Source organism: Neltuma alba, unplaced genomic scaffold, assembly GCF_004799145.2.
Source record: "Neltuma alba isolate B1F8T4 unplaced genomic scaffold, ASM479914v2 tig00005084_pilon, whole genome shotgun sequence".
In the NCBI taxonomy this organism is placed as follows: domain Eukaryota; kingdom Viridiplantae; phylum Streptophyta; class Magnoliopsida; order Fabales; family Fabaceae; genus Neltuma; species Neltuma alba.
The window spans coordinates 43,128-55,218 of NW_021633971.1; the positions used below are offsets into that span (position 1 = coordinate 43,128).

At 37.1% G+C, this 12,091-nt stretch overlaps 1 protein-coding gene and 1 non-coding gene across 2 annotated transcripts; one reads left to right on the plus strand and one right to left on the minus strand.

Moving 5' to 3' along the window:
• The first annotated feature begins 1,291 nt into the window (after positions 1-1,291).
• LOC114746659 (mitochondrial carrier protein MTM1-like) lies at positions 1,292-9,944 on the plus strand. Its single transcript, XM_028934889.1, has 10 exons — positions 1,292-1,959; positions 2,651-2,740; positions 3,226-3,354; positions 3,512-3,571; positions 3,688-3,858; positions 4,460-4,562; positions 5,087-5,178; positions 5,274-5,426; positions 5,826-5,884; positions 9,405-9,944. The coding sequence occupies exons 1-10, from the start codon at positions 1,708-1,710 to the stop codon at positions 9,535-9,537; spliced, it is 1,242 nt and encodes a 413-aa protein (XP_028790722.1). The 5' UTR covers positions 1,292-1,707; the 3' UTR covers positions 9,538-9,944.
• Positions 9,945-10,281: 337 nt separating this feature from the next.
• On the minus strand, positions 10,282-10,353 carry TRNAH-GUG (transfer RNA histidin (anticodon GUG)). Its single transcript has one exon. It is a non-coding gene; the product is annotated as a tRNA-His (tRNA).
• Between the last annotated feature and the right edge of the window lie 1,738 nt (positions 10,354-12,091).

The window sequence follows — 12,091 nt, forward strand, 5'->3', positions numbered from 1 at the left end:
GTCAATTGGGTCTTATAATTAGGACCGGAGGAGTACTTCTATTATAATGCGTGACCGATGATAAATTTAGCGTGCATGACAATTGACATGAATAAATATTTGTCCAAGATATCTGTTCATGCGCATCATACAAACCAAGACTTACCATACAATTGAATCTTGAACAAGCGCTCTGGCCAGTTAAATGTTCCGTCCAGTTTTGAAACATGGCCAAAAAAGTACAACAACGAGCTCCATTTATTTTTATTTGGATAGAAACAAAATCATGATTTTAAAAATAATTTTACAGTGTACGAAATAAATATGTGGATGATTTTATTTTGATTTACAAAAAAAATATTTTTGAGAAATATTTTTGTAGCTTTCCAAATACCTTTTTAATTTTCTATGCATACACACTAGTTCTTTTTTAGTACTTAATAAAGGGGCTCCTAATCCCCGCGCAAGTGGCGCCTTATTCTCCTCGCTGGCGGAGGAGAAAGCCCTAGAACCAGCAGTGGGAAAGGCAACGTCCAAAGCGATGCCTCTCTTAGGCTTTGTTTGGTTGGGATTTTTTTGAGGGGAGGAAAGGAGAGGAGGAGGGGAGGATGTGTTTGGTTGGGAGGAGAGGAGGGGAGGGGAGCTAAAAAAATTTGTCCTTTTGTGCTCCCCTCCCCTCCTCTTCCTCCCCTCCCAAATTGAGAGTTTTTGGAGAGGAGAGAAATATTATAAGAATCTTGACAAATATGTCCATGTCGTTTTTTGAATATTTCAGTGGTGCCCTTTTGATATTTTTTAGTTTCGCATGATTACCTTTGCATTCCCTTCCGCGGTGCTTAGTTATACACACACACAAATATAATATGCATATATGTTAATATATTAATTAATTATATATATTAATATATATTATAATTATAAAATGACACTGTTAATATCATATATATTTTTTATTTCCTAATATGTGGAGGGTATTATTATATAGTTAAGGTCTTGTCTTTTTTTCTCCCATTCACTTTCTAATATATATTATACTTTTATTTCATAATTTTTTTATCATATATAAGTGAGGTAATTGGTTTTTTTTGAAATTGATAAATTAGGAAATAATAATTTTGATATAAATATTATAATAAAAGAATAAATCAGTTTAAATATAAAGATAAGGGCGTATTTGTTAATTTATAATCCCCTTCTCTCCAACCAAACAAAACCCATGACCTCCCTTCTCCTCCCCTCTCCTTCCTTTAACCTCCCCTCCCCTCCCCTCCATTGAACCAAACAAATTGAACCAAACAAAGCCTTAACGCCGCTATTGTAAGGCATTGTTTGGCTTCCGTAATAACCCCAATTTTCACTGTGATATTGGTCGTAAACTGCTCGCTCTCTCTCTCTCTCGAATCGAAGGTTCTCGGTTGATCTCAAGCTCCGGCACAAATTCAAGTCCCATCGTTCTATTCTAAACAGAGCCTTTGACTTCCTCCCTTTTGCTGAAGCGATTTCTAGGTTTTTTACCGCCGGAAAAGGACGTCTATCATTTGTCAACAAACGTGGCGCTCATTACATCAGCGCCACGTCCGTACCTTCCCTTTTGCCGGGTTAACATTTAGCTTTCCCCTTCTCCAAGTACTTTGGGACCTCCCTGTTCTCTCTCTTCTTTCCTATAACGGCAGAGGTTTTTTCCCGTTTGTCTGGTAGGGAGACTAAGCAATAAGAAAATCCTAAAGAATGGTGGATTCAGAGCGAATCCAAAATCAATGGATGCCTTCCGGACAAACCTTAGAGGCTGGAATGGACGGGCAAGGGTCCTTCTTGTTGGAATGCACCGGCACGGGTATCAATCGAGATGGAGAGGAAAGCTCTTCTCTCACGAGACAAACATCAGATGGTGGTAAACTGGGAGTCGGAGAACGTGCTTTCTCTGCCGCTGGCGCCGCCTTTCTCTCCGCAATCATTGTTAATCCTCTTGACGTTGCTAAGGTGAAATTATCGCTTCTTCTTTTGGGTTTGTGCATTTTGGTTGCGCTGTGATTGTTTGCTGAGCAAGTGTGACAAGAAGAGCCCAAGAACTCGTGATTTATATTGTAATTAGCTTAACATATCTTCGATTGGAGTTCGGACTACAAGTTTTTAATTATTTCTCCACATATTTGACTTAGAAAACGAAAAACTTGTTATTTCTTGCATTCATAAATGTAGAGACTCAGTATTAAAATGGCTGTCTGCTAATTTGCGAATGTTGAACGAATAACCTGTTTATATACTTCTTGAATATTTGTTAACCATTCTCTGTTAAGACCGTCTAGAAGTTTGAAATGCATAAATCCGTAGTCGAAGTCATATATTTTCTGCAATGCTCCGACCTGGTGGTACGAATCGCTATTAAGCAGGGGAAATCATAGGTCATGTCGTTATTAATTATCAACATTTACTAGATTATATTTGTGTGCCAGGAATGGACATTCACTTTTTTTGCTGGTTGTGTTCCATATGTTACTCTTGTAAGTTTTTTTTCTTGCCATCTATCATCGAGAGCTGCAAATACTGAGAGTTAGTTTGCGTGGTTTTAGTCTATTAGACTTCTTTTATCTAGTGGTTTATAGCTACGGCAACCAGCTGTACGGCCGAGCTCAATAGCTGGCATATTCTAATATGTATTCACCCTTGGCAGACAAGGTTGCAAGCACAGGCTGCTGGGGTCAATTATTCTCATCCTCTTGGTAACATGACCTATCGCATGGGTCATTTCGGACCAAATATGGTATGTGTGGAACATTACATTCTGTTTGCACCCTCCTGAAAATATTTATAACACGAGTTTTTTTTGGGGTTTAATATTTCGCATTTGCTCTCTGACCCACTTATTCCCACTCAGCATTTAGTTTCTGAATCAGGCATTTCTGATGGTAAGATTTTGGACGCCTTTGTTTTTGCAGCAGGAGCTGTGAAAACCGCATTTTGACCGAAGTGGCCCATGGGCCTTCGGTCAAAACCACATTTTTTTCAAGCTCCTGCCGTGGAACAAACGCACTCTCTATGGTTAAATGACATTGTTACGCATTGTTTTCATTTGGTTTCGTATATGCCAGTCAAAGATCCCCCTTTTTATCTGGATCTATTTGCTTGTAACTTCTGTTGTTGATTTTATGTTTGCTAAGTAACATTGAATCAATCCCTATCCTTCATTTACCATCTTGTCCTCTCTGCAGTAGCAATTAATTTGATATTTGCTTTATTGTGCATCAGTTGTTTGCAGATTTAAGATGTTCTCCTTCATGTACGCGGGCAGGAATCCATGGAACAGTATCAATTTGTCCTCCTGAGTGTTTTCGGTACAAAGGAACGCTGGATGTTCTCTACAAGATTGTACAACAGGTTTGTGATCATGCATATCACGCTACCAGAATCTGTGTTAATGCTTTTGGATGCTGACTTGTTGAGTAAACATGCATTCTGAGCAGTCATATCGCTGTACGTACTGTTTTCTTTTCTTATCTTTCAAGTTCCCACTAATCAGAGTGTAGTTTTGCAGGAAGGATTTGCTAGACTATGGAGAGGAACAAATGCAGGCCTCGCACTTGCTGTACCAACCGTAGGTTCACCGGTCATTTTTCTGTTTCTCAGTAAAGTAATGAGATTATATGTTGAGCATGCAGGGCAATCTAATTAATTGTTTGAGTTTCTGTTATTTTTCAATGGCTTCATTAGGTAGGAATATACCTTCCTTGCTATGACATATTCCACAACTGGTTGGAGGAGTTTGCAGCCAAAAATGTTCCGTCCATGATTCCATATATACCCTTACTAGCAGGCTCCCTGGCACGGTCTCTAGCTTGCGCAACTTGTTATCCTATTGAGCTTGCTAGAACGCGCATGCAGGTATTTTAGATATTGCAAAATGAACTGTATTATTTACCTTATTTATGGGAGGATTGGTGTAATGGGTTTGATAGTGGTAGCTTCTAGCATTCTTCCTGACTTGTGGCAGATTGAGGATTTTGTTGGCGTATCAGACATAATATGCACTCATGATCTAATCTTTTGTGCATTAAATAAAGGGATTGGCCTGCAACTTTTTTGCTGGTCAACTCTGTTTAAGGCTGTATTTTGCTTATTGCTCCTGTGGTCTGCCTGTTTTGCTTTTTTCCAAATATTTCACTTATACCTAGTCAGCGTCGCCATGATGTATGATGTTTCAATTCCAACGGGAAAGACTTATCTTCAACTTCTAATTATGGCTGGCTAGTGACACTTTCTTTGCCGGTGCTTTGACCTTGTGCATTTGCAGTGGAACTAGATTACTTGTATTTCCTGTGGTCTCCTTGCTGCTTCATTTATTTATCCTCTCGGGAATCCTTGTGGTCTTTGCGAATTCAAGTATTTTCAGCTATATTTCCCATTCCACTAGCTGTATGGATCCTAATTGTTTGTTTTTTCCTTTTGTTTTTTTTGTTTTTTGTTTTGGGAATCTTTGTTGAAGGCTTTTAAGGAGACTCAAGTTGGTAGAAAGCCTCCTGGAGTGTGCCAGACTCTCTTGGGTGTTGTCTCACAAGTGAAGAGCACAAATACTCTCCAGAACGGCCGTAAGTGCATAGTTTTACTGTTGATTGACATAGATTTGTAAATTTGTAGGGTTGGCTGGACTTGGATACTCATATATGGGGTTAATCTTATTTCTGTTCAAGAACAAGATGGTGCATGCCCGTATGATGTATTGTGTAACTTCAAAATAGCCTCAGTCATAGAATTGGATTTAGTTCTGGGAACAAGCGGCTAACTTAATTTAAGCCTAATTTTGTGATGTTCGCATGAGTAATTTTATTCCAGTTTCAGAGATTCTTCTAATTTGGGCTTTTGGCGCACCCTATGCTGAAATCTCTAACAGAATGATATGCGCATGTAGGACAAAACGTGTAAAGCAAATCATCATATCGATATTGATACGTATATTTGATATGCATATAATTTATATGAAGTTGTACTATTTATAGGCCATGAACAATACAACTTGCCTTAGACCATGTGCAAAGCATGAGGCCCTCAATCTTGTTAGACAATGATTCTTTATATCATGTAATTGTGATTAAATTGCATTATTTCATTGCAGTGCAAGGTTATCGTGTCTTATGGACTGGCATGGGTTCTCAACTTGCCCGTGATGTCCCCTTCTCTGCCATTTGCTGGTCAACACTTGAACCAGTGAGATTCATTTCTTTTATCTGAGAAATAGTTAGTTCTGTTTATCAACAACATTCTCCATTTACTTATGCCAATTATATCTTCGTGCTTTCCAGATGAGAAGAAAACTTCTTAATCTGGTTGGAGGTGATGAAGCCAATGCAATGGTTGTCCTTGGTGCAAATTTTTCAGCTGGTTTTGTTGCAGGAAGCCTTGCAGCTGGTGCCACATGTCCGTTAGATGTTGCAAAAACTCGAAGGCAGATTGAGGTATGTTTAATATTTTTTTCTTCTTTTTGCTAAACTCAACATCACTCTCCTCTCTCATTTATACTGTAGGGAAGAGCTTCATAACTTTTGTTTTTTTAATTGGGTGAGATATAGTACAGTGATTAATAGGAGAAAAATAAGTTTAGGAACAATTAACCAGGTGATTTGTCTGTGCATTGACCATATTTTGACTTAATTAATTACTTGCTTAGTTGATCGTTTCTAAACTGGAAATGTTTTGGTACAGCGAAAAGATTGTGATTCTTATAATTCTTTCTGGCGTAGACACCATAATCAGAAAGAACTGTTGGGTTGGCATTAACATTTCTACTTTCTATGAATTCTAGAGAATTTTAGATCCTATTCTAATGTTAATCTCTCCTTCCAAAAACTATCCAGAGGGATCCAGCCAGAGCATTGAAAATGACTACAAGGCAGACATTGATGGAGGTTTGGAGGTATAACTGATTAACATTCTCTGTATGGAGATGGATATCGCATGTTGTGTGCTTCATTGGCCTAATATTACTCACATGGCATAGTAAATTTATTTCAACTGTCGGGTTACTACGCATTTGAAAAAATTGGTATCGATTGCTTAGAACATACAAACCAAGTTAACTGATTCAATTTTCACTCGTCACATCGCTTGCTTTTGGTAAAATCATTTTATCGGTAAACAGAATCATTTTATCTGGCCTCTATATTTTCCTCAAAAGACTCCCAAATCTCTGGTGGTTGTCCTTGACCAAAAAGGGGGTTTGATAGGATAGAAATAGAAAAGAGAGATAGAAGAGAGTTCAGGGAAGGAGAAAGATGGAGAAAGATAGGAATTAGGAGAGAAAGTTAGAGAAGGGATGATCAGAGAGAGAGAACAGAGAGAAAATAGAGAGAAGGCAGGTTCGGAAACTGAGTAGTGCACTGTATAATCTTCAAATCAAAAACTGTACAATGGGTACCCTGGTCACGTCTATTTATAGGCCTACTTACAAAACTAATTCTACTTAAATAACTCTCCTAACGATTAGTGACCGTTGCTCCTACTACTATTTAAAAATAATTACAATAATACATCAATACCCCCCTCCCAAAAGATCCCTGCCCTCAAGGATTTGGAATAACAAAATCTGGAAATTGTTGCTGAAAACTATAGAGGGGCATCCAGGAGGCTTCTTCATCCGGTAAACCTTGCCACTGAACAAGTATTTCAGTAATTAACTTCCTTCTTTTTTTGGCATTTCTTTTTCCCAAAATCTTCTCTGGAACTAGTGCTACTGGCACTTCAGGAAAATCAGGAGGTGGATGTCTAGGTTTAACAGAAGGGTCTGGGCACAATTTTAGTAGAGAGACATGAAAAGTAGGATGAATTGACTCAGGAGGTAGGTCTAATCTGTAAGCAACGGCTCCAACCTTCCCAATCACCTTGTAGGGGCCAAAATACCTAGGAGCCAATTTTTGAGAACTCCTAGAAGCAGCAGAAATCTGTTGGAGGTTGTAGCTTTAGGAAAACCCATTGCCCAATAGCAAATTCCTGATCAGTTCTGTGATTATCGGCTCTTTGCTTCATTATATTTGCTGCCCTATGGAGATGATGTTTTAAAAGACCCATCATTTCCTCCCTTGCTGTAAAACTCCTGTCCACAGCATCTAAAACTGAATTATGAGGTAAATAAGGAGAATGGATTGGTGGTTTTTGCCCATAAAGCAATTCATAAGGTGTAGACTTTGCAGCTAAATGAAATGAAGTATTATACCACCACTCAGCTTGTGCAACCCATTTATTCCAATCCTTGGGTCTTTCCCAACACATGCATCTTAGATATATTTCCAAACAACGATTCAACACCTTTGATTGGCCATCTGTTTGGGGATGATAGGCAGAGAAAAGCTTTTGATCAACCCCCAATACCCTTAAAAACTCTTTCCAGAAGTTGCTCACAAACAAAGGGTCACCATCATTTATGGCAGTGGTGCTGGTTGTGTTGCATTGGCGACAATACTTAGAGAGGCCAAAGTTTCTCATTAAAACAGACCAGCAAAGTATTAAGTACCTATTGATGTATTATTGTAATTATTTTTAAATAGTAGTAGGAGCAACGGTCACTAACCGTTAGGAGAGTTATTTAAGTAGGATTAGTTTTGTAATTAGGCCTATAAATAGACATGACCAGGGTACCTATTGTACAGTTCTTGGGGTGAGTCATTGTGTTTGGAGCAGAAGATACCCCTTGCGAGGACACGTCCAATGAAGACCTTGAAGATGTATTCTTGCCGTGCTGTTTCGAAATGGTTATCTCCTACGTTCTTGCCAGTCGCTGAGCTTCTCTTATTGTGTGAGGGTTAAACATTTGGACGGGCCCAGCAATGTCATCTTTGAGAGTGAACACGTACGCGTCCAGATATGCCTATGACAAGTCCAACTTTGTCGAGACCGAGTCGAATTTCATGTTAAAGTCAGCTAAGGATCCCACTGGGCGAAGATGAGTGAATTCGGCCATGGGATTATCACACGAGGGTCCGAACACATCCTTTAGCAGACCGGTGTACTCTTCCCATATCGGTAGGTTCCCCTGCCATTGTCGCTCAACCGCAAGGTGCCACTGGAAGCTTGAGTCGTCCAGGTGCATCGACGCGATCTTTACCTTGGCTGCTTAGGGGTCTTGTCGAATTCAAAGAACCTGTCGCATTGTGCTATCCATGCGAGCACGTTCGATCCGTTGAACCTTGGGAATTCAATTTTTGTGAATTGGGTTGGGCGTTGGTAACCGTTGTGAGCTCCCTTGCTGCCTTGATCATTGGGTCGCTCGTGATTGTTGTTGCGAATCACGAGTGTGCCTTCTCTAACATCGCGAACAAGATTCTGAAGCTGCGTGGTGACACCCAAGACTGTTTCTTGAAGTTCGTCGACGGTGCTCAGACGTTGTTCGTTTAAAGCCAAGACGTTGTTCGTTTAAAGCCAAGCGTTCTTCTATTATTCTCGCCTGGCCACGGGTAAGTACCATACATCGAGAATGAATTCAGAAAATAATGGTGAGGAAAGATTGGCTCCGAATACCACTGATAGGACAGGAATAGAAAAGAGAAATAGAAGAGAGTTCAGGGAAGGAGAAAGATGGAGAAAGATAGGAATTAGGAGAGAAAGTTAGAGAAGGGATGATCAGAGAGAGAGAGAACAGAGAGAAGGCAGGTTTGAAAACTGAATAGTGCACTGTATAATCCTCAAATCAAAAACTGTACAATGGGTACCCTGGTCATGTCTATTTATAGGGCTAATTACAAAACTAATCCTACTTAAATAACTCTCCCAATGGTTAGTGACCGTTGCTCCTACTACTATTTAAAAATAATTACAATAATACATCAGGGTTCTTACGAGTTCTTGCTGAATCTGCTCTATGTAGAACTGGGCTAGAGCATCCTTGTTCCAATCCGTTTTGTCATGCCACGTTAGATCTGCCAATGTAAGGTCTTGATGTGGGAGTCTCGTACAAGACAGTTGGCAAACCATGAGTTACTGATTTAATCAATGCCATCCTTGCAAGAGACAACAATTAAGCTTTTCAGCTTTGTAGCTTAATAACCAGTTTCCCAATAATTTCTTCTTTATATTTAGGACTGGAGGAGTATTATTTTTTTTTAGTGTTGAATTGAAACCTCATAGAAGGGTAATCATATAAGGGCATGTATCATTCAAAAGTTGAGGAGGGTGTTTGTAGATGATACAATAAAATGGAAAATTACGTCTACCCCCGTGATATGGCGTGTGCTATTATTAAGCATAGAGCTCCATGAAAAGATCGTGCAAGTTACTCGAACTGATCTGATATAGTTCTTCAGTCAATTGATATTGTGTTCCTTGAGCTGTGTTTTAAATGCTGAACATTGTCTGTCTTGATAAGGGCGCCGATATAGTTTGAATTTTTTTATGCCCGTGTGCCCTGATTGTTAAATGATGTTGTTTTCTTTCCTTGTTTTCAGGGAAGGAGGCTTAAAGGGACTCTTCACAGGTGTTGGTCCACGAGTTGGACGAGCAGGGCCCTCCGTGGGAATTGTCGTTTCGTTTTATGAAGTTGTAAAGTATGTTCTGCATAACCGCTACGCAACATCTTGATAAATATGAGACCGGATTCCTTTTTTGTCATCCTTTTTTTTTTTGGTTTCCTCCGGAGGCAATCACTCCACCTAACCTGATTGAGAATCTTGGAGATTTCTGGGAAAGTTTTTGCGGAATTCTAGGCTAATCCGTTGTCGACAATGGTTAGACACTTCTCTCTTGAGCAGAAGAATGACAGGAAATAGGGTATTTAACCCAAGTTTTACTTTTTAGGTTTTAAGCTTTCATGTAAGGCTGCCGCTTCGGCAGAAATTTTGTGACGCCATTTGTTCTCTTCCCAAAAGCACTTGCTGAATAAAATATTTACAGGCTTCCAATATGGAATGGAAGCCATTGTACATCAATATTATATTTTTAAGAATTTTGGAAACCCTTTAGGGCATTCCTGAAAATTTCATTCGTATATTATTTGACATATGCATATAAATAAATTTTAGTAAAATTTACTATTTCGACATACTAAGGCCTAAATATTTTGAGAGCTTCTTGTTGCCTGGTTCAAATCCATTGATCCTGGAACGTCAACCCATTTTCCAGCGACCTTTATTTCCTTTTCCCTTTCGAAATTATTCTCTTCTTTGACTGTTTCTGGCCGAACCTCCGATTTTTTTTTATAATTAAAAGTCAAATTCAGTTAAAAAGATACAGTAGTAAAAAGCCAGCCATTATAAGAAGGTCCGTTTGAGCAATGGCCAACTGTTTTGAAAATATGAGATAATCAGGGCCAAAATTAAAATTTCATGTGGCTGCTGGGATTCGAGCCCAGGTCTCCACGGCCACAACGTGGAATTCTTACCACTAAACTACAGCCACCTCAGCAGTCTATTGTTTATATGCCTAGAATTCTATTATCATTTTTCCCCCTAAACTTTTCGGACACCAATTGTTTCCTCCACTAAGAGCATTCAGATTGCTGACTAATTTATGTTTTTTTCCCCTAAATTTTTCCGCCACCAATTTTTTTCTCCATTAAGAACATTCAGATTACTAACCAATTTATGTTTTTTCCCGTAAACTTTTTTGCCCCCAATTTTTTCCCCCATTAAGAACATTCAGGGGCAAGAGAAACATAAGCTTTCTTTAAATAATACTATCTCCGATCCGAATTATAAAATCTCACTTATAATCTATAAATAAGATCTTATAATTAGGAGCCGATGTAGTATTATACAATTAAGCATTTATTATGTAGTATTGCTAACTAATTTACATTTGAATATTGTTGACTTTATGTAAAATAATTTCCTCAATACGCCCCTTCTATACTTAATTATATAACATACAAGTGTAGCTTTGCAGGAAGGACTTGCTAGGCTATGGAGAGGAACAAATGCAGGCCTAGCACTTGCTGTACCAACTGTAGGTTCACCAGTCATTTACTGTTTTTCAGTAAATCAATAACATTGGGTGCCTGTTTGCTAAGGGGTTTTGTATAGGAAATTTTTTTTTTATAAGTGTGATAAGTTAATTTATAAATTTGAGAGTTGTTTGTCATAATTTTTTTTTATCAATTTGATTTATGAGTCAAAAACTTTTTTTTTAAGCACGGTTGTAAAAACACCAAAAATTTATTTATGACTTATGTAAAAATAACTTTTTAAAATTAAAAGACATTTTATCCTTATATTTTTGTCATTATACTTCTCTATCTCTCTATATTTCTTGTACTTCCTAATTATTTTTTAGTTATTTATTTTTAATTTTTTTAAGTAAAAATAATTTTTAACTATTTTTATAATATTTTTAATTTTTAATTTATTTTTATTTTATATTTACATAAATTAGGCAGAGTATATTATTTAATTAATTATGTATTATTATTTGGTTCAAAAAATTTCACATTACTGTAGTTTCTAGTTTAAATATATTTTATTCATTAAATATAACTTTTTTATTATAATAATTTAAAATTATTATATTTTGTAAATTTATAATTTTAATCATTTTTTATTATTTAATAAAAGTAATATTCATTATGGCCGTTTTGCAAACTAAATTTATTAATTTAATTATAATTCAAATATTTTTTTTACTTTACAAACTAATTTTTTATAAAATTTAATTTAAATATAAATCATATTATCTAATGTGATTTTTTTGAAAATTCAGATTAAAAATAAGTTTTTTTTTTTGGGTGCTGTGAATCCAAACAGAGCCTAATATGCGTGGCGCATGCAGGGCAATGTAACTAACCACCTCCTCTAGCTTTTACCCTCCGTCGCGGAGCCCCAGATGCTGAGCCAGATTGGGAGTACCAGCTATTCTTACGGGCTGTTTGAATGAAACCAAATCATAATTTAGAGAATAGTTTCTGAAGAATAGATTCTGGAGATAATAGATTTTGTGAAAAAGTGATTTTGAGAAATGAGAGTGTTTAGATAGTTGTTATCAGAAACATTTTTTATATATATAAATTACTAAAAAAAACATAAGTTAATATGATAATTACATAAAAGATAGATTTTATGATATATTTTAATTTGAAGGAATAAAATTGTTAATAATATATTTTTTACCAACATAATTAATAATACATAAGATAATGTAATTA